The 22604-nt window shown below is 42.0% G+C and overlaps 1 protein-coding gene across 1 annotated transcript in view; it reads left to right on the top strand.

Moving 5' to 3' along the window:
* The window catches only part of LOC106586142 (signal transducer and activator of transcription 1-alpha/beta), a 62198-nt gene that overhangs the window by 27333 nt on the left and 12261 nt on the right, over positions 1–22604 (top strand). Inside the window, exons 22-30 of the mRNA XM_014173036.3 lie at positions 7121–7142; positions 12826–12953; positions 13896–14040; positions 16083–16175; positions 16473–16562; positions 16748–16826; positions 18750–18853; positions 18948–19099; positions 19227–19385. Coding sequence (XP_014028511.3) covers positions 7121–7142; positions 12826–12953; positions 13896–14040; positions 16083–16175; positions 16473–16562; positions 16748–16826; positions 18750–18853; positions 18948–19099; positions 19227–19385 — 972 coding nt within the window. The remainder of the gene's footprint in view (positions 1–7120; positions 7143–12825; positions 12954–13895; positions 14041–16082; positions 16176–16472; positions 16563–16747; positions 16827–18749; positions 18854–18947; positions 19100–19226; positions 19386–22604) is intronic.

Here is a 22604-nt window from a genome sequence, read left to right as displayed (position 1 = left end):
CCAATATAAATGATTAGTTGCAACTGTTGGACTAATGATTATACCCTAGATCAGCTAGATGCCGGTAAGTGTGCAAGGCAGTATCGAATGTGCCAGTGTCACCTAGATTACTCAACAATTTCTCTCAACCTGTGCACCTATGTTGTCAACTTTTTTTTTATTCATAGGCTCGGTTGTAGCAACCTCCATGATGGATATAGGGAAATTGATTATCATGTAGTAGCTTAAACCTATCGATGTTACATTGAGCTGGATGACTGACCGTCATCCCGAGTGGCGCAAGGCACTGCCTCTCATTGCTAGTTGCGTCACTACAGACACCCTGGTTCGAATCCAGGCTGTATCACAACCGGCCGTGATTGGGAGTCCCATAGGGCGGTGCACAATTGGCCCAACGTCGTTCGGGTTTGGCCGGTGTAGGCCATTGTAAATAAGAATTTGTTCTTAACTGACTTGCCTAGTTAAATAAAAATATATCTAATATGCTGTAATAGAAATAAGGCCATGCTCATAAAACAAATAATCGTCCTCCCTCATCTTAAATGGTGCTGACCGCCACTGTTAGATATATTATTTTAAATATCCTTTTTTCTCTAGTCTAAATCATTCCCTTGGCTTATGTCCCTATCGCTTTCTCTCCACTGCTGCCGCCCCCATTGCCTCCCCCCCCACCTAAAGACACACTGCCTAGTCCCATACTGTAGGCCTATCTCTGCAATGATGGATGAGTTGGCTACAGTAGTAGCCAACTCATCCATCATTGCAGAGACGCAGTTGCGCCTCTAAGCCAGTCTCCAAATAACAATGGACTGAACCTGCTGAAAGTCAAAATAATCTTTATCTTTTAGTTGCATTGTCATCAGTTAAGCATTTGTCTGACTTTTACTTCCCTATTGATATACAGATGAGTTCTCCGTACTCCGAGTAACACAAGATGACCTGCAGAGTATGCCAAGTAACTCACTCCTCTACGACTTGTGTTCCACTGAGGGCCACTGGATCTGGCATTTTCTCTTACATCTGATCACAATATATTGATTGCTCTTCTATCCAACTGCTAGTATTGTCTTTGAGCCCATTGTTATGAATACAAATGTATGTTGTAAATGTAAAGTAGATATTACATGCAGTGGTATATCACTTCTCATAAATAGATGTATTTAATTGTGTGTTTTATGAAATGTATTGTATTGTGCTGTTGCTTTCTGTTTGGCTCTGTTAGTCTAAAACTTCTCTATCAAGAACCAAGGTTTGTACAAAGAATAAATGTTTTATCTTATTATTTTTCATTAGTTTAGCTACCAATTTGATATTTTTGCACTTAGTTTAGCTACCAATTTGATATTTTTGCACTAAGAGCCCAAGGCCTCTCAAGTAGGAAAAAGGGTTTAACTACGTAAGATTTCCCCTATTGTCTTTACTACTGAGTATAGCCATGATCAACAGAGGATGGATAAAATATTGTACTGGACAAAGCAATATTTTATCAGATTTTCTCTCCTTGAATAGAAGAGTTCTGACCTATGTGGAATAGTAATTTGTTTTTATTAATTGACTAATGACTGCTTATCAGATTGTAACCCAGGGTTAGATTACTAATTTAACAGGTAGCCAAATTCCCAAGTATTTTGTTTTTTGACATGCTCTTCAGAAGTGCAACGTTTGCTCATATATTGAAATATTTCCTGAATGATTCATATGGCAATACCTGATTCTCATTTTCTCTTGGCATTTGATCTGCTACATTGTTGGCGTCATGTGGCTACTGTACCTCCCTTCTATTGTAGTAAAATGGGAAAGTACCTTGGGCTGTCTAAGTTACTGTTTTCCCTTGAAGTAAGAGGTTGCTTCCTTATTTCAATGATCAGCGGATCTACAGTAGTTTATGTCAAGACTTGTGTAAACACTAATTTACAAGCTTTACTTCGCAAGACAGTGTAGCATGATGTGTTGTGAGCCTACTTTGGGTTTACGGCTTCTTCCAATGGTTTGTGGCACAGGTGGTTATTCACCCAAAAAATCTAACCACTTCATCTGTCATTTAAACAGTAAAGTATGAGAACCCGGAGGATTATCATGAATTACACACGACGAAGGCTGTTCTCAAACGCCTGGATGCGGCACTTGGAGTGCCTAGGTTCGAGTGCCTGTTAAACGGTTGCCAACATACAGTACATAAAAATAAAAAATTGTTTGACATTGACAATCAAACCACTTTTTTTTCTACTTAGCCAGAGTCAGATGAATTCATGGGTACCTTTTTGTATGTCTGCGTGCAATTTCAAAGACGTTGAAGGTCGTTTATGGAACCATTGCTAATGCTAACTAGCGTTAGCCCAATGACAAAGTCTACAGGAGCAGCTAGCGTGCTAAAGTGAATAGTTTGGGCAAAAGCCAGTAGTTCAGAGGTTCTGAAGTTGCTAGCCAAGCGGACTGGTGGTCCATTTTAAGCAACAACAAAAAAAGGTTGATATGCAGACTGGCCAACTAAAGCTAACACACAATCACATCAAGCAGCTGAAATTAGGTGTGCATTTTAATTTGTTTTACCTTTTTTTTTCTATTTCCATTTCTTTGGATACATCTCCATAACAATGATGAATTCGCCTGGCTCAGAAAAGCTGTCAGTCTTGTCTGGACACATTAATACAACGGGCGAGTCTATTCCTGGATGCTGTTTGGTTAAAACCACATTCCAACAATGATCTATTTCACAACCCACTACTGTTGTGAAATAACATAACTAATTTCTGCATAGGTCGGAGAGGCAGGCAGCAAGGTTCAGAGTTAGAGGACTCATCGTGGATATGACCCAATTTAGCATGGACATTGCCATTGAGGGCTTCTGTAACAAACAGTGTAGGTTCCGTCCCTCTGTTCGCCCCAACCCGGGCTCGAACCAGGGACCCTTGCACACATCAACTGACACCCCACGAAGCATCGTTACCCATTGCGCCACAAAAGCCGCGGCCCTTGATTGACTGTCTGCATTGTACCATAATCTTGGCATTAATGTTTTTTAATCATTATCTCTCTTGTAGGCCTCATTCAATCTTGTAGGCCTCGTCCTAATATTTAAATATTTCTTAACTCCATTCTTTTACTTTTCGATTTGTGTGTATTGTTGTGAATTGTTTGATATTACTGCACTGTTGGAGCTAGGAACACAAACATTTCGCTACACCCCAGTAACATCTGCTAAATACAGTGGGGGGAATAAAGTATTTGATCCCCTGCTGATTTTGTATGTTTGCCCACTTACAAAGAAATGATCAGTCTATAATTTTAATGGTAGGTTTATATGAACAGTGAGAGACAGAATAACAACAAAAAAATCCAGAAAAACGCTTGTAAAAAATGTTATAAAAGGATTTGCATTTTAATGAGGGAAATATAAGTATTTGACCCCTCTGCAAAACATGACTTAGTACTTGGTGGCAAAACCCTTGTTGGCAATCAGAGGTCAGACGTTTCTTGTAGTTGGCCACCAGGTTTGCACACATCTCAGGAGGGATTTTGTCCCACTCCTCTTTGCAGATCTTCTCCAAGTCATTAAGGTTTCGAGGCTGACGTTTGGCAACTCGAACCTTCAGCTCCCTCCACAGATTTTCTATGGGATTAAGGTCTGGAGACTGGCTAGGCCACTCCAGGACCTTAATGTGCTTCTTCTTGAGCCACTCCTTTGTAGCCTTGGCAGTGTGTTTTGGGTCATTGTCATGCTGGAATACCCATCCACGACCCATTTTCAATGCCCTGGCTGAGGGAAGGATGTTCTCATCCAAGATTTCACAGTACATGGCCCCGTCCATCGTCCCTTTGATGCGGTGAAGTTGTCCTGTCCCCTTAGCAGAAAAACACCCCCAAAGCATAATGTTTCCACCTCCATGTTTGACGGTGGAGATGGTGTTCTTGGGGTCATAGGCAGCATTCCTCCTCCTCCAAACACGGCGAGTTGAGTTGATGCCAAAGAGCTCCATTTTGGTCTCATCTGACCACAACACTTTCACCAGTTGTCCTCTGAATCATTCAGATGTTCAGTGGCAAACTTCAGACGGGCATGTATATGTATTCTTGAGCAGGGGGATCTTGCGGGTGCTGCAGGATTTCAGTCCTTCACGGCGTAGTGTGTTACCAATTGTTTTTTTGGTGACTATGGTCCCAGCTACCTTGAGATCATTGACAAGATCCTCCCGTGTAGTTCTGGGCTGATTCCTCACCGTTCTCATGATCATTGCAACCCCACGAGGTGAGATCTTGCATGGAGCCCCAGGCCGAGGGAGATTGACAGTTCTTTTGTGTTTCTTCCATTTGCGAATAATCGCACCAACTGTTGTCACCTTCTCACCAAGCTGCTTGGCGATGGTCTTGTAGCCCATTCCAGCCTTGTGTAGGTCTACAATCTTGTCCCTGACATCCTTGGAGAGCTCTTTGGTCTTGGCCATGGTGGAGAGTTTGGAATCTGATTGATTGATTGCTTCTGTGGACAGGTGTCTTTTATATAGGTAACAACCTGCGGTTAGGAGCACTTCCTTGGGGCTCCATGCAAGATCACACCATGCAAGATCTCACCTCGTGGGGTTGCAATGATCATGTGCTCCTAATCTCAGCTCGTTACCTGTATAAAAGACACCTGGGAGCCAGAAATCTTTCTGATTGAGAGGGGGTCAAATACTTATTTCCCTCATTAAAATGCAAATCAATTTATACAATTTTTGACATGCGTTTTTCTGGAAATTTCTGTTATTCTGTCTCTCACTGTTCAAATAAACCTACCATTAAAATTATAGACTGATCCTTTCTTTATCAGTGGGCAAACGTACAAAATCAGCAGGGGATCAAATACTTTTTTCCCCCACTGTATGTGTATGTGACCAATAAACGTTGACTTGATTTTGATGGTTTTGCATACGTGATCAAGCTTCTGTGTATGTGTGCAGGGGCAAGGGGCCAGGCTTTTTCCCCTTGACTTGAGGGATAAAGTTTTATTGTATATATTTCAGAAAGTGATCAATATAAGAAACAACTCAATATATAAAATAGGCAGACTAAATCATGATTTATGTGGTTGGCATATTTAGAGACAAAGTGCATTCAAAGTATTCAGACCCCTTGACTTTTTCCACATTTTATGTTAGTCTTATTCTAAAATGTATTAAATACATTTAAAAAAAAATCCTCATCAATCTACACACAGTACCCCATAATGACAATGTGAAAACTTTTTTTTTTTTTTTTTTACATTTTTGGAAATGTATTAAAAATAGAAAACAGATATCTTATTTACATAAGTATTCAGACCCTTTGCTATGAGACTTGAAGATGAACTCAAGTGCATCCTGTTTCTATTGATCATCCTTGAGATGTTTCTACAACTTGATTGGAATTCGCATGGTAAATTCCAATTGACTGGACATGTCTATATAAGGTCCCACAGTTGACAGTGCATGTTAGAGCATAAACCAAGCCATTAGGTCAAAGGAATTGTCCGTAGAGCTCAGAGGCAGGATTGTGTCGAGGCACAGATCTGGGGAAGGTTACCAAAAAATGTCTGCAGCATTGAAGGTCCCCAATAACACAGTGGCCTCCATCATTCTTAAATGGAAGAAGTTTGGAACCACCAAGACTCTCCTTAGAGCTGGCCACCCAGCAAAACTGAACAATCGGGGGAGAAGGGAAAGAGAAAGGGGGATACCTAGTCAGTCAACTGAATGCCTTCAACTGAAATGTCTTCCGCATTTAAACCAAACCCTCTGAATCAGAGAAAGACCTTGGTCAGGGAGGTGACCAAGAAATCGATGGTCACTCTGACAGAGCGCCCGAGTTCCTCTGGAGATGGTAGAACCTTCCAGGACAACCTCTGCAGCACTCCACCAATCAGGCCTTTATGATAGAGTGGCCAGACGGAAGCCACTCCTAAGTAAAAGGCACATGGCAGCCCACCTGGAGGACCTCAGACTAGGGTGATTGTACACCTTCCCACAGGACAACGACCCTAAGCACACACCCAAGACAATGCAGGAATGGCTTCGGGACAAGTCTCTGAATGTCCTTGAGTGGCCCAGCCAGAGCCCATACTTGAACCCGATCAAACATCTCTGGAGAGACCTGAAAATAGCTGTGCAGACACTCTCCCCATCCAACCTGACAGAGCTTGAGAGGATCTGCAGAGAAGAATGGGAGAAACTCCCCAAATACAGGTGTGCCAAGTTTGTTGCATCATACCCAATAATACTTGAGGCTGTAATCGCTGCCAAAGGTGCTTCAACAAAGTACTGAGTAAAGGGTCTGAATACTTATGTAAATGTGATATTTCCGTTTTTTGTTTTTAATACATTTGCTAACATTTCTACAAACCCGTTTTTGCTTTGCCATTATGGGGTATTGTGTATAGATTGATGGGGGGGGGGGGGGGGGGGGGGGAAACAATGTAATCCATTTTAGAATAAGGCTGTTACAAAATGAGGCAAATGTAAAGTGGTCTGAATACTTTCCGAATGCACTGTACGTTCCTGAAAAAAATACTGACTTGGAATTTGAGCATGTTAAGTTTCAGGCTGTTTCCTATCAGTGGAACTGCACCATCTACTTTCGCTTTCTCGGAAACCACATGGTTTCTACACAGCCGTTCCATCATTTTCTGCCACTCCCGCCGACAGAACCTGCAGAGCACTTGCAAAGATAAATGAAGATACGACTGTTGAACTTTGCCAAGCAATTGTAATACATGCAGTATAGTCAGCAAGACAGCTTTTTGAGTTATGAATTAGCTTTTTAAAATGTTGAACATTCCATTGCAGTACAGGATGAACTACCCAAAAAATGTGACAATGCTTTTTTTCAATAATATCTTAGGTTTCTATTTACGGTCTGAATGAGTTGCGTTTTAAATTGAAGTTTCTGATTTCATGCTGATAAGGGAGGTTGCCCGATAGAAAGAACAGCGCCAAAACGCGCACTGGATTTTGATTGGTTCTGTAACTGAACCTACGCAAAATCTTAGCTGCGATAAGCTATACAGAATTTAAAAGCCTACCTAAATGTTCACACGTTTTCTGAAGCGCAGGGCAGGGGTTGTTAGTGGAGGAACCTTTTCCCATCTATCTTGACTTCACCTTTTTGTACCGTTTTCAACATTAATCAAGGTAGGTACAGCTTACTGTACCTGGTAGTTACTGTAATCAATAAATAACAGTTAAAATACGCCCAAAAAAGCAATTGTGCATGCAGGGAATTTTGTGTCATATATTATTGAAACGGTAAAATATTGTACGTATTTCAAATGATTGTCACAAAATAGATTGTCTGTTCACAGAATTTGGTTCTGTAAGGAAAAATATAATTTCTGCCATTTTCTTGTAATGATTTTTTTGAATAATTTAATTTGAAAATTGTATTAGGTTTCCCTGGCAGCTGCTGGCACATACATTTTTGCATAGCGTCACTTGTGCTGATTAATTTGGCAACAGTGAATAGGCCACCAAATAATTGCATACTGAATCAATGCATGTGCAATAACTACAAGTGTGGTACAGTAGATTACCATATTTGTATCATGTTTTTCTTTTCTTTTTGTCTAGCAATGCTGTTTTCAGAATGTATTTGCTTGAACCGTCATCATAATCGTATAAAGACACTTCAGTTGATTTTACAATGCTTCAAAGATCCAGGTTTAGAAAAATCACACCACCACAACCATAGCTGTTGACTGAATATCATTTGCTTCAGTCAATCAGCATGTGATAATGGTTGTATATTCTTCATTTGGAACAGGAAACTCGAATTAGAAATATATCTTGATAAGAGACACAGGATACTCAATGGTTCAATGCCTAATCTAATCTATAGATGAAAAAACAACAACTGTTCATCAGTGCAGGAAAGGTTGCAGTATTGTCCCTGGACATCGCTTGTAACCAGTGATGGAAAAAGTATCCAATTGTCATACTTGAGTAAAAGTAAAGATACCTTAATAGAAAATGACTCAAGTAAAAGTGAAAGTCACACAGTAAAATACTACTTGAGAAAAAGTTAAAGTATTTGGTTTTAGATATACTTAAGTATCAAAAGTAAAAGTAGAAATCATTTCACATTCCTTATATCAGTGGTTACCAAACTTTTTATAGTCCGTACCCCTTCAAACGTTCAACCTCCAGCTGCGTACCCCCTCTAGCACCAGGGTCAGTGCACTCTCAAATTTGTTTTTTTGCCATCATTGTAAGCCTGCCACGCACACACTACACGGTACATTTATTAAACATAAGAATGAGTGTGAGTTTTTGTCACAACCCGGCTCGTAGGAAGTGACAAATTATAATATAATAATAATCAATCATTTTGCTCTTTATATAACCATCCTACATATAAAACCTTATTTGTTCATCGAAAATTGTGAATAACTTACCACAGGTTAATGAGAAATGTGTGCTTGAAAGGATGCACATAACTCTATAATGTTGGTTTGTATTGGAGAGTCTCAGTCTTAAATAATTTTCCAAACACAGTCTGTGCCTGTATTTAGTTTTCATGCTAGTGAGGGCCGAGAATCCACTCTCACATACAATTGAAGTCGGAAGTTTACATACACTTAGGTTGGAGTCATTAAAACTCGTTTTTCAACCACTCCACAAATTTCTTGTTAACAAACTATAGTTTTGGCAAGTCGGTTAGGACATCTACTTTGTGCATGACACAAGTAATTTTTCCGTCAATTGTTTACAGACAGATTATTTCACTTATAATTCACTGTATCACAATTCCAGTGGGTCAGCAGTTTACATACAGTAAGTTGACTGTGCCTTTAAACAGCTTGGAAAATTCCAGAAAATGATGTCATGGCTTTAGAAGCATCTATAGGCTAAATTACATCATTTGAGTCAATTGTAGGTTTACCTGTGGATGTATTTCAAGGCCTACCTTCAAACTCAGTGCCTCTTTGTGTGACATCATGGGAAAATCAAAAGAAATCAGCCAAATTGTAGACCTCCACAAGTCTAGTTCATCCTTGGGAGCAATTTCCAAACGCCTTAAGGTACCACCACGTTCATCTGTACAAACAATAGTACGCAAGTATAAGCACCATGGGACCACGCAGCCATCATACCGCCCAGGAAGGAGACGTGTTCTGTCTTCTAGAGATGAACGTACTTTGGTGCGAAAAGTGCAAATCAATCCCAGAACAACAGCAAAGGACCTTGTGAAGATGCTGGAGGAAACAGGTACAAAAGTATCTATATCCACAGTAAAACGAGTCTTATATTGACATAACCTGAAGGGCCGCTCAGCAAGGAAGAAGCCACTGCTCCAAAACCGCCATTAAAAAGCCAGACTGCGGTTTGCAACTGCACATGGGAACAAAGATTGTACTTTTTGGAGCAATTTCCTCTGGTCTGATGAAACAAAAATAGAACTGTTTGGCCATAATGACCATCATTATGTTTGGATTAAAAAGGGGGAGGCTTGCAAACCGAAGAACACCATCCCAACTGTGAAGCACGGGGGTGGCAGCATCATGTTGTGAGGGTGCTTTGCTGCAGGAGGGACTGGTGCACTTCACAAAATAGATGGCTTCATGAGGCAGGAAAATTATGTGGATATATTGAAGCAACATCTCAAGACATTAGTCAGGAAGTTAAAGCTTGGTCACAAATGGGTCTTCCAAATGGACAATGACCCCAAGCATACTTCCAAAGTTGTGGCAAAATGGCTTAATGACAACAAAGTCAAGGTATTGGGGTGGCCATCACAAAGCCCTGACCTCAATCCCATTGAAAATTTGTGGGCAGAACTGAAAAAGCGTGTGCGAGCAAGTAGGCCTACAAACCTGACACAGTTACACCAGCTCTGTCAGGAGGAATGGGCCAAAATTCACCCAACTTATTGTGGGAAGCTTGTGGAAGCTTAGCGGAAACGTTTGACCCAAGTTAAACAATTTAAATGGAAATGCTACAAAATACTAATTGACTGTATGTAAACTTCTGCCCCACTGGGAATGAGATGAAAGAAATAAAAGCTGAAATAAATAATTCTCTCTACTATTATTCTGACATTTCACATTCTTAAAATAAAGTGGTGATCCTAACTGACCTAAAACAGGGAATTTTTACTAGGATTAAATTTCAGGAATTGTGAAAACTGAGTTTAAATGTATTTGGCTGAGTTGTATGTAAACTTGATGAGTCTCTCTTCTTCAGATATTGTTGAGTGGACTGGAGGCAGGGCATGAAAGGAATAACGAATCCAGTTGTTGTTGTGTTGTCCGTTTTGGGAAAGTACCTTCGTAATTGCGCACACAGTTCACTCAGGTGCTTCACTATATCACATTTGACATTGCCCGTAAGCTTGAGTTCATTTGCACACAAAAAATCATACAATGATGGAAAGACCTGTCACGTTTGTTGAAAGGAGGAGCGGACCAAAGTGCAGCGTGTGTGTCGTTCTACATTTTATTTACACTGTGAAACTATGCAATACATATAAATAAACTGAACGAACAAACCGTGACACAGAGTAGAAACATACACTAACTCAGAAACAATCTCCCACAAACCCAGGTGGGAAAAAAAACCCTACTTAAGTATGATCTCCAATTAGAGACAACGAGGACCAGCTGCCTCTAATTGGAGATCATCCCAAACAAAACCCAACATAGAAATACAAAACTAGAACCTGACAACATAGAAAACTAAACTAGAAAACCCCCCTGTCATGCCCTGACCTACTCTACCATAGAAAATAACAGCTTTCTAAGGTCAGGATGTGACAAGACCTGTGTGTTGTCCTTGTTAATGCAGACAGAAAAGAGCTCCAACTTCTTAATCATAGCCTCAATTTTGTCCCGCACATTGAATATAGTTGCGGAGAGTCCCTTTAATCCTAGATTCAGATCATCACCCAGATAGGCCAGTCGTGTGAGAAACTCATCATCATGCAAGCGGTCAAACAAGTGAAAATTATGGTCAGTAAAGAAAACTTAAATCTCTCAATTCCAAAAAACGTGTCAATACTTTGCCCCTTGATAACCAGTGCACTTCTGTATGTTGTAAAAGCGTTACTGTGTGGCTCAGTTGGTAGAGCATGGTGTTTGCAACGCCAGGGTTGTGGGTTCGATTCCCATGGGGGACCAGTACGGAAAAAGATGTATGGAATGTATGCATTCACAACTGTAAGTCGCTCTGGATAAGAGCATCTGCTAAATTACTAAATTTAAAAAAAAAAATGTTACATGGTTGCTGCCCATATCACTGCATAATGCAGAAAATACACTAGAGTTCAGGGGCCTTGCTTTAACAAAGTTAATCATTTTCACTATAGTGTCCAAAATGTCTTTCAAGCTGTCAGGCACTCCCTTGGCAGCAAGAGCCCCTCGGTGGATGCTGCGCCAAGTGGCGTCAGGAGCAACTGCTTGCACGCGCGTTACCACTCCACCATGTCTCCCTGTCATGACTTTTGTGCCATCAGTACAGATACCAACACATCTTGACCACCAAAGTCCATTTGATGTCACAAAGCTGTCCAGTACTTTAAAAATATCCTCTCATGTTGTCCTGTTTTCCAGTGGTTTGCAGAAGAGGATTTCTTCCTTAATTGATCCCCCATAAACGTAACTGACATATACCAGGAGCTGTGCCAGGCCCGCCACATCTGTTGACTCATCCAGCTGTAACGCATATAATTCACTGGCTTATATGCAAAGCAGTAATTGTTTCAAAACATATCCTGCCATGTCACTAATGTGTCGTGAAACGGTGTTGTTTGATGGAGACATTGTCTGTATAGTTTTTTGGGCCTTTTCCCCCAGCATTGTCCCAGCCATATCCGCGGCAGCAGGAAGAATTAAGTCCTCCACAATAGTATGGGGCTTGCCTGTGCTATCCACTCGGTAGCTCACCATATAAGACGCCCCTTCTAGCCCCTTCTTATTAATGGTATCTGTTGCTTTTATATATGTCTTACTACTCGAATGTCATCTTTATTCTCGTGGCTTATTTTTGAAATTGTCATGTTTCGTTTCCAAATGTCTGCGCAAGAGTGAAGGTTTCCGGCGAGAGAGTAACGGTTAATGTGATTGGATGTTAATTATTTGACTAGGATACCTGTATTTGACATTGTGTTGTTATTTCGCTGAACACTAGATGGTTGAATTTTATTTTTGGCAGTGAAACGAGGCTGCTTAGGCGAGAGAAAAAACCTCACCCAAATGTATAGCCCCGTTGGAAAATATAAATGTACTGTTTGAAAATGTGAAGAATAAAAAAAAATATATTATTTTTTTTAAAATGTGAATCACATGTTTATTTGGCGTACCCCCAACGGCATTGTGTGTACCCCAGTTTGGGAATACCTGCCTTATGTTAAGCAAACCAGACGGCCATTTTTTTTTTTTTTTGTTTATTTGGAGTAAAAAGTAATAGTTGTCAAAAATATAAATAGTAAGGTAAAGTACAGATAACCCCCAAAACTACTTAAGTAGTACTTTAAAGTATTTTTTACTTTTACACCACGGCTTTTTTACTTTTACACCACGGCTTAAGTTGTGACACTGTAGGAGAGTGAAATGCACTTCAATTGAATTCCAGTCTAGCTACTTTTATAGCTTGTTTAAACTATATCCCTTTACCGAGTTACACAGAATGCAGTAAAAAGATCATGGAAAACAGTTCAGCCATTATCACATTAGGCAACATTGGTGTAACCCAGCAGCACTATAGAGCAGCTGACTCTTCCTCAACCCTTCAAAAACTAAAGAAGCTTATAGTTGACTGTATGTGCCTATGGAATGGTACAGGGGGAAACAATGATTGCCATGTCTCTGTACCTGGTTCCTAGATGGCCCAGTGGTTCCAGCTGCAGAAATTAGACTCCAAGTACCTGGAGCAGGTGGACCAGCTGTATGATGATACTTTCCCTATGGAGATCCGCCAGTACCTCAGTGCCTGGATAGAGAGCCATGACTGGTGAGTGAGCAGCAGTGGCTGACTAGGTCTGTCATTTACACAGTCAGTATGTGTAGATGTTTTCAAAGGCTGTGTACTGTTCTCATGATTTAATGTGCTGCTGTTTGTTAATCTAGGTAAGGGGTGGGCAACTGGCGGCCCGTGGATCAATCCCCCCCCAAAAAATATGTAAACTTACTGTTGAGAGTTAGAAAAGTATAAAATGCACAAGGTGCAATTTAAAAATGTGTTTGTGTAAAAGCAGATTCTCTTCTTATTTCTGTCAGTGACAGTCATTCAATTAGCCCATGTCAGCAACAATTTTTGTGGATTGGTCAATTAGCTGGTAAGTTAGCTGGCCGCTAGACTATCTAAACTTGTCACTCTCACTCAAATATCATATTAAAAACTGCAATAACTTCTCTCCAGCCTATGGCAAAATATGTAGAATGTAACGAGTGCGCTGAGAGACGGGAAGCAAGTACAGGGAGTGAGTGTTTTAATAAGTAAAACAAAAAACACACAAACCACAAACAACACACCGACATGAAACAGAGTCAATAACACCTGAGGAAAGAACCAAGGGGATTGACAGATATAGGGAAGATAATCAAGGAGGTGATAGAGTCCAGGTGAGTGTCATGAGGCGCTGGTGCGCTTGACGATGGTAATAGGTGTGCGGGATAATCAGCAGCCTGATGGCCTAGCGGTCAGAGAGGGAGTATACGTGACATAGAATTGCAGGAAATTAATGGGTAGATGAAAGCCTGCGCCAACTACTCTAAGAAGGAAACTGAAAGTAAAAGTAAGAGATGTATCAAGGTTGACACTTTCGTTGTTGTTGATGTACAGTTGTCAAACTCTTCACCTTCTAAGATACTGTGTTTCCAGGTCTGGTTGCTATCATTTTAAATGATAACGATAGATTTCAAAATCCCGCCCCTTTTGGTTGACGCCCTGCAGGGACACGGTGGCAGCCAGCGTTTCCCTGGCGACGGTCCGTTTCCATGACCTCTTGGGCCAGTTGGACGACCAGTACAGCCGCTTCTCCCTGGAGAACAACTTCCTGTTGCAACACAATGTACGCAAGATTAAACGCAAACTGCAGGTAAGGCCAGGGTGGAATGTGGTATTAATTTGTAAGGGTTGACATTCATTTACAAGGTATAAACATTCAGGCATTGGCTATTGAGTATTAATCCATAAAACTGGTGCTTCGATTCTAAGAATGCTGCTCTGGAGATGTTATTTTATTGTCAGATCAGGGCCAGTCAGGATCGAGGGTATCAACAATGTTTCAAGCTGATGTAATGACACAAATGACGCTACATGACCAAAAGTTTGTGGACACCTGCTCGTCGAACATCTCATTCAAAAATCATGGGCATTAATATGGAGTTGGTCAACCCCTTTGCTGCAATAACCTCCTCCACTCTTCTGGGACGGCTTTCCACTAGATGTTGGAACATTGCTGCGGGGACTTGCTTCCATTCAGCCACAAGCATTAGTGAGGTCGGGCATTGATGTTGGGCAATTAGGCCTGGCTCGCAGTCGGCGTTCCAATTCATCTCAAAGGTTTTCAATGTAGTTGAGGTCAGGGCTCTGTGCAGGCCTGTCAAGTTCTTCCACACCGATCTCGACAAACCATTTCTGTATGGACCTCGCTTTGTGCACGGGGGCATTGTCATGCTGAAATAGGAAAGGGCCTTCCCCAAACTGTTGCCACAATGTTGGAAGCACAAAATGATCTAGAATGTCATTGTATGCTGTAGTGTTAAGATTTCCATTCACTGGAACTAAAGGGCCTAGCCCAAACTATAATAAATAGCCCCAGACCATAATTCCTCCACCAAACTTTACAGTTGGCACTATGCATTAGGGCAGGTAGCGTTCTCCTGGCATCCACCAAACCCAGATTTGTCCGTCGGACTGCCAGGTGGTGAAGCGTGATTCATCACTCCAGAGAACGCGTTTCCACTGCTCCAGAGTCCAATGGCGGTGAGCTTTACACCACTCCAACCGACGCTTTGCATGCGCATGGTGATCTTAGGCTAGTGTGCGGCTTCTCGGCCATGGAAACCCATTTCATGAAGCTCCCGACGAACAGTTCTTGTGCTTCCAGAGGCAGTTTGAAATTTGGTAGTAAGTGTTGCAACCGAACTTATATCATTTTACGCGTTACTCACTTCAACACTCTGCAGTCCCGTTCTGTGAGCTTGTGTGGCCTACCACTTTGTGGCTGAGCCGTTGTTGCTCCGAGACGTTTCCACTTCACAATAACAGCACTTACAGTTGACCAGGGCAGACATTTGACAAACTGACTTGTTGGAAAGGTGGCATCCTATGACGGTGCCACGTTGAAAGTCACTGAGCTCTTCAGCAAAGCCATTCTACTGCCAATGTTTACTTATGGAGATTGCATGACTGTGTGCTCGATTTTATACACCTGTCAGCAACGGGTGTGGCTGAAATAGCCGAATCCACTAATTTGAAGGGGTGTCCACATACACAAAAGTATCTTGAGGTTCTTTAAGCTAATCATTAACCATTGTATTGCTTGAGTTTTCAAACAGGATACTGGCTATCCAGTCCTTTGTTACATAAGCCTTTGATTTAGCAAGCTTAAAGCAGCTATATGTACGTTTTTGGGCGACCCAACCAAATTCACATAGAAATGTGAGGTATATATCTGTCATTCTCATTGAAAGCAAGTCTTAAGAAGTGGTGGAGCTGTTCTGTGTGCGCTCTTTCTATGCTTCTCATTTACAAGTTTAGTTTTAGCTTATTTTTATTTTGGATTTGTATCCCAGCTTCAAACAGCTGAAAATACAATATTTTTGGTTATTGAAAAGATATTTCACAGCGATTTAGATGGTACAATGATTATCTATACTTACTTGTTTTGCCACAAACTGAAATTAGAATTATAGCAACCAGGAAACAGTGGCACAATTTCTGCATATTGCACCTATAATGTTTTATCTGGTTTGGTTTACAGGTTGTTTATAATCAGCATAGCAGTGACATTTCCTTTTTATAAATTACATTTCCAAGAGCAACTAGCAAGTATATGAAAAATAACAGTGGTCCTGGAACAGAACCTTGAGGAACACCCATTCGACTTTTAAAATTGATTAACTGTCTTCCCAGGACCACTTTCAGGAGGACCCTTTGCACATGGCCATGACTATATGTAAATGTCTGAAAGAGGAGAAGAAAATCCTGGCCGCCTTAAAAAAAGAGGTGAGACACTGATCTTGCCTTTTTCATACTGCCTTATGGAAATGTGGAAGCATAGTCTGTTGCAGTATGTGTACTGAATTGTGATTATGACGCATTCTTTTGTGTTTCCGAGAAAAGTTATTGCATGGACAATTTAGCCATGAACTGATTTTTCAGCAAATTTATTAGCAGAATATTAATTTATAATGTGTTAAACAGCCTCTGATAGGATGTATTTTATGTTCAATCATTGCTGCAACAGAAGTAGCATTTCAGAGTGTGAAAGAAGACCATATTGTCTGTAACTGTTTTTGCCAGGAAAACGTTTGGTCCACACAAATCAACGTGGTGTTGGAGAAACAGAAAGAGTTGGACAACAAAGTCAAAGACCTGAGAAATCAAGTACAGGTGCGCTCATTTGGCCAGTACCATGTGATATTGGTTGTGTTTTTTTGTTGTCATGCAGACTACTACGGCATTGTCTATATGAAAATAGCCAGTTGAACAGTCTGGAAGAGTAGGACAGAAAATGTTTTTCACAAACACCATCGATGTCCATGAAAAACCAATAGTGTGACTTCTGTCCTCTTCAGGATGCAGAGCAGAAAATGAAGTCACTGGAGGACCTACAGGATGATCATGACTTTAAGAAGAAGGCCCTGCAAAGCCGAGGTACAGTATGAGTTATAGCCTCTGAGCCTGGTCCTAGTCTAGTTCAACAGCCTGGGTCTGGGACACGAGACTAGACTGGTCCTAGATCTGTTAATGCTATATGTCAGGGTTCCCCAACTGGCGGCCCACGGGTGGTTTTATTTGGTCCCCCAAGTTATATTGAGCCCCCCAAAAATATATAGAGTGCTTTCGGAATGTTTTGTTACGTTACAGCCTTATTCTCAAATTGATTAAATCGTTTTTCCCCTCAGCAATCTATACACAATACCCCATAATGACAAAGCAAAAATAGGTTTTTAGAAATTTTTGCAAATTTATTACAAATAAAAAACGGAAATATTACATTTACGTAAGTATTCAGACTCAGTACTTTGTTGAAGCACCTTTAGCAGCGATTACAGCCTCAAGTCTTCTTGGGTACATTATTTTCTGCAGATCCTCTCAAGCTCTGTCAGGTTTAATGGGGAGTGTCGCTGCACAGCTATTTTCAGGTCTCTCCAGAGATGTTCGATTGGTTTCTGGCTGGGCCACTCAAGGACATTCAGAGACTTGCCCTGAAGCCACTCCTGTGTTGTCTTGGCAGTGTGCTTAGGATCATTGTCAGCATCATCCCCACAGCATGATGCTGCCACCACCATGCTTCACCGTAGGGATGGTGCCAGGTTTCCTCCAGATGTGACGCTTGGCATTCAGGCCAAAGAGTTCAATCTTGGTTTCATCAGACCAGAGAAACTTGTTTCTCATGGTCTGAGAGTCTTTAAGTGCCTTTTGGCAAACTCCAAGCGGGCTGTCATGTGCCTTTTACTGTGGAGTGGCTGCCGTCTGGCCACTCTACCATAAAGGCCTGATTGGTGGAGTGCTGTAGAGATGGTTGTCCTTCTGGAAGTTTCTCCCATCTCCACAGAGGAACTCTGGCGCTCTGTCAGAATGACCATCGGGTTCTTGGTCACCTCCCTAACCAAGGTCCTTCTCCGATTGCTCAGTTTGGCCGGGCAGCCAACTATAGGAAGAGCCTTTGTGGTTCTAAACTTCTTCCATTTAAGAATAATGGAGGCCAATAGTGTTCTTGGGGACCTTCAAATGCAGACATTTTCTGGTACCCTTCCCCAGATCGGTGCCTCGACACAATCCTGTCTCGGAGCTCTATGGACAATTCCTACGACCTCATGGCTTGGATTTTGCTCTGTCATGCACTGTCAACTGTGGGACCTTATATAGACATGTACAATTTACCACAGGTGGACTTCAATCAAGTTGTAGAAACATCTCAACGATGATCAATGGAAACAGGATGCACCTGAGCTCAATTTTCGAAGTCTCATAGGGTCTGAATACTTGTGTAAATAAGATACTTCTGTTTATTATTTTTAATACTTTTGCTAAAATCTCTAAACTTTTCGCTTTGTCATTATGGGCTATTGTGTGTAGATATCTGAGGAATTTTTATTTATTTAATTCATTTTAGAATAAGGTTGTAAAAGAAAAAAATGTGGAAAATGTCAAGGGGTCTGAATACTTTCCGAAGGCACTAATATCTATATATATATATATATTTTTTAAATAAATTAATACAAAAAATATTGGACTTGAAAGACTGTAAAAACACCAGGATATCCGCTCCAAGTGAAGTATTCCTATGCATAATAGAGAAACACGTGATCGTATACAAATGTAAGCAAGGTTTGAAATTATTGTTTGACTAATATTATATCTGTTTGGGCCTCTTGCGGTCATCATCTAGTTGATGATCCCTGGTCTATGCTTTAGCCAATGTGAAGGTACTGAAATAACAACTTACTCCTACTGTACTAAAAACTACTTTCCAGACTGAAATATCTGTGCTGTAAAATTCCAGATCTTTCTATTAATATCATATTGGGAATGCTTAACGCTATATCAGTTGTGACTCTATGTACTTGTCAGTGGAACAAGAGGTAAATGGGATGACACCGGTGGTACAGAAAGAGATCCGTGAAGAGGAGATGGTCATCAGAGCGATGTTCATCAAACTCAACATAACCAGAGAGGTGCGTGTGTGTGCGTCCGTGTGTGTGTGTACGCTGTATGGTTAGCTTGTGGTGTAAGATTACCTTGTGGTGTTTGTTTTCTCCCGACCTGTAGGTGGTGGTGCATCAGATAACTGACATCCTGAACTTGGCCGAGCAGATTCAGTGCACCCTGGTGATGGAGGAGATACCTGAGTGGAAGCACAGACAGCAGATTGCGTGTATCGGTGGTCCACCTAATGCCTGCCTAGACCAGCTACAAACCTGGTCAGCCCTGCCTCCTGTCCACCTTAGCTCCAGCCCCTGCCACTACACATAACCTTAGACCCTGTTCAGATATTTTCAACAGCACACTTTCAACCATAACCCTGTGTGTGTGTGGGGGTGTGTGCAGGTTCACTGCGGTGGCAGAGGGCTTACAGCAGGTACGACAGCAGCTGAAGAAGCTTCAGGAGCTGGAACAAAAGTACACGTACGAGAACGACCCCATCACTCAGGGCAAAAGCACTCTGGAGGAACGCGCTCTCGCCCTGTTCAAGACCCTCATTGTCAAGTGAGACCCCGCTCTATGTCACCTATATCTATGTTCTTGTAGCGATCACATACACATTAGGGTTTAACCAGTATACCGGGACTTACCGACCAAGCTCCTTCCCGATTCCCAAGAAAAATATTGACGGGTTCCGTGAACCGATGCTATACACATTTTATGCAGCACTAATGCAAAATATGCTTTGCGAATTGCTGCATGAATGAACCGGACATATCAATATCTGGCTTCACTCATAGCCTACATTAGACTAGTCCTCACATCGCTAGCAGCCTACCATATTTTGCCTACTCAATGTAAAGTCCCCAATAGAAAACATCCCTTCTATAAATTGCATTGCTGACTATCAATAGTAGGCTACACGCAACCTCTCGACGCAGTTACTGAAGGCTATCTCCATCTCACATTCACAAATCTCCAAGCTATCTTTGTGGCACTGGCAGAGTCTCAAAATATAAACTGCACCTACTCACTGTTATCAAAATGTCTGGTACGTTGTGTCCACAAATGTGCTCGAGGAAATAGACATTGGCAACATTGATCCATAATGTTACAATAACAAAAACGGTGCACGTATGCTATCCTTGTTGCTGAATCGCCACTACTAGGCCTATTTGCATGTCTGTTTAGCGGAGAATCGGATAAGTTGTTCCCTGTGATAAAGTCACCATATTACCACAACCTTACAAAATCCCCCCGATAGCCAGGTGCAAGGGGATGGGAAAGGGCCAACCAGCTGGCTGACATGTAAAACCAATGACATGTTCACTAGGCTGTAGGCTAATAACCTCATCATATTTTTGCTATGTCTCCTGGGCTTCATAACCACGTCTTTATAACAATTCAATAATGATGAGACTGGAGACAGGAATGTGTTCAAAAATGTATCTAGAACGTGTTCGGTCTCAACATATGCATCCCCATGATGCTCTGTGGCACAACCCCAATACACCACATCTCCTCCTTTCCTACTTAAATTGTCCCCATTTTGAACAACAGTCCTGAGAAGGTGACTGTGAGCCCCTAGTTGACGACTGCTGGGTCAGGGTGTCACCCAGTAACAGTTCTGGACCACTCACGACTGGTGGTTCTGTCGGTGTGGCTTTACTCAACATAAACTGATATGTGTGCCTTTTCCAGATGACGTCCCCTGCAGTCTGGACAGTGTAGGACACAGGACCAGTCGGAGCAATGACTGTAGCAGGAACCCACTTTTGTCCGTCGAGGTAGTTCTTAGCTAAGACAGTCTCCAGGATTAAAAGCTCTGCCCTTTGCTCTCAGTTCATAACGTTTGAGATGACTGTCCTGTTGAAGTCGCACTGCCTCCTTTGAGTTCGGAGGTTTGAGTAGGTCGAAGCTTGTGCGTAACTCTCTCTTCTTGAGTAGCGATGCAGGCGAAGCCTTGGTGGTTGCGTGAGGCGTTAGCATTAAGCTGTTCAAACATTGTTGCAGTGTCCCTTGACCCTGAAACACTTTTAAGGCATGTTTCATGGTCTGTACGAACCTCTCTGCCAGCCCATTGGTAGATGGATGGTACGTGGGGCGGACCTGCTGTACGCCATTCACATGTAGGAACGTAGTCATTTCTTAGGACACTAGCTGCGGTCCGTTGTCGCTAACGAGTTGGAGTGGCGATCCGAACTGACTAAACACTTCTCAGCAGTAGTAGGCCTCACCATGGCAACCTCTGGCCACTTGCTGTGAGCATCAAAGACCACAAGAAACATTTTGTCTTCGAATGGACCTGCGAAGTTGACGTGTACGCGTTGCCACGCTTCCTTCGGAAAATCCCACAGATGAAGTTGAGGTACGTTGCGAACCTTCTGACACGAGGAGCATGTTTTTGCTTTCTCCTCAATGCTTCCATCCAATCCAGGCCACCAGAAGTAGCTTTGTGCAATTTCCTTCATGCGAGCCATTCCACAATGACCCGAGTGTAGCTGTTGCAACACTGGTATCCTCAGCGAAGGCGGAATGATAACTCTCCTCCCCCACAGCAGACAACCAGATGTACTGACGGCTCAGTTCTCCTGGAAAGGTACGGTTCAAGTTCTGGAGTATCTCCTGCAGCTTTACTTTTGATGACAATGTCCATTACTTCAAATAACACTGAGTAATTTCTAGTGTTTCTTCGCACTTGTGTTGAAGTGACTGGTGCATTTTCCACTTATCTGAAGTAGAAGATGTCCACTTGGGTGACTCCGGCTTGACCACAGGTATTGGCAACCTGGAAAGTCCATCTGAGTTGCAATGCAGTTTTGACTTGCGGTACTTGATATCGTAGGTGTGTGCTGACATTAACAAAGCCCACGTTTTGCATTCTGCTTACAGAATACCAGAATGCGGTCCAATGATGCTCGTCAGCAAACAATGATCTGTAAGAAGGGTGAACTTCCTCCTGTACAGATACTGGTGAAACTGACGCACTCCAAAAACGATGCCTAGGGTTTCTCGTTCTATCTGTACGTAGATATTTTTGCATTGTTCAATGCTCTATGAAATGAGCATATGAAATCGATCGGCTTCTCTTCACCTGAAGGCATGATATGGGACACGACTGCTCCCTCACCATATGGGTTTAGCATCACAAGCTAGTTGGATGGGCAATGACGGGTCGAAGTTTGTCAGTGCTTCAGATTTCAATAGTGTTTCCTTGGTTTTCATGAATGCTTCCTCGCATTGTTCTGTCCATTTCAATGTTTTGTCCTGACAAAACAACTGATGCAGCAGTTTCAGCTTCGTTGCTAAGATTAGGACAGTGACCCCAGGAAAAAACGTAGTTGGCTCACGTTCTTAAGAACTGGGGTGTCCAAAATATCCTTGACCTTGGATGGATCCTTGTGAAGGCCTGTGGCGTCGATGACCTGTCCAACGTATTCAACTGATGATTGGAAGAATGCACATTTGACCGTACGAACTCACAGGCTGCAGTCCTTCAATCTATGCAAGGTCGCATCCAAGTTCTGGAGGTAGTCCTCTTCGTCTTTCCCAGTAACGAGGATATCATCCAGGCAGTATTGTATTCCTGGAAATCCACTCAAGATCTGGTCCATCTCCCTCTGGAACAGTGCTGGCACACTTGAGATTCCAAACGGTAGATGACAGTACCTGAAGACCCCCTTATGTGTCATGACGATCAGCAGTTCCTTTTGACTTTTCATCCATGTGCATCTTAAAGTCGACTTCTGCGAAGTCTATTTGTGCTGAACTTTTGACTTCCAG

Source organism: Salmo salar, chromosome 25 (assembly GCF_965601325.2).
Source record: "Salmo salar chromosome 25, fSalSal1, whole genome shotgun sequence".
In the NCBI taxonomy this organism is placed as follows: Eukaryota; Metazoa; Chordata; class Actinopteri; order Salmoniformes; family Salmonidae; genus Salmo; species Salmo salar.
Note: the sequence above shows the minus strand (reverse complement) of the source record. Positions and strands in the feature narration are given on the sequence as shown.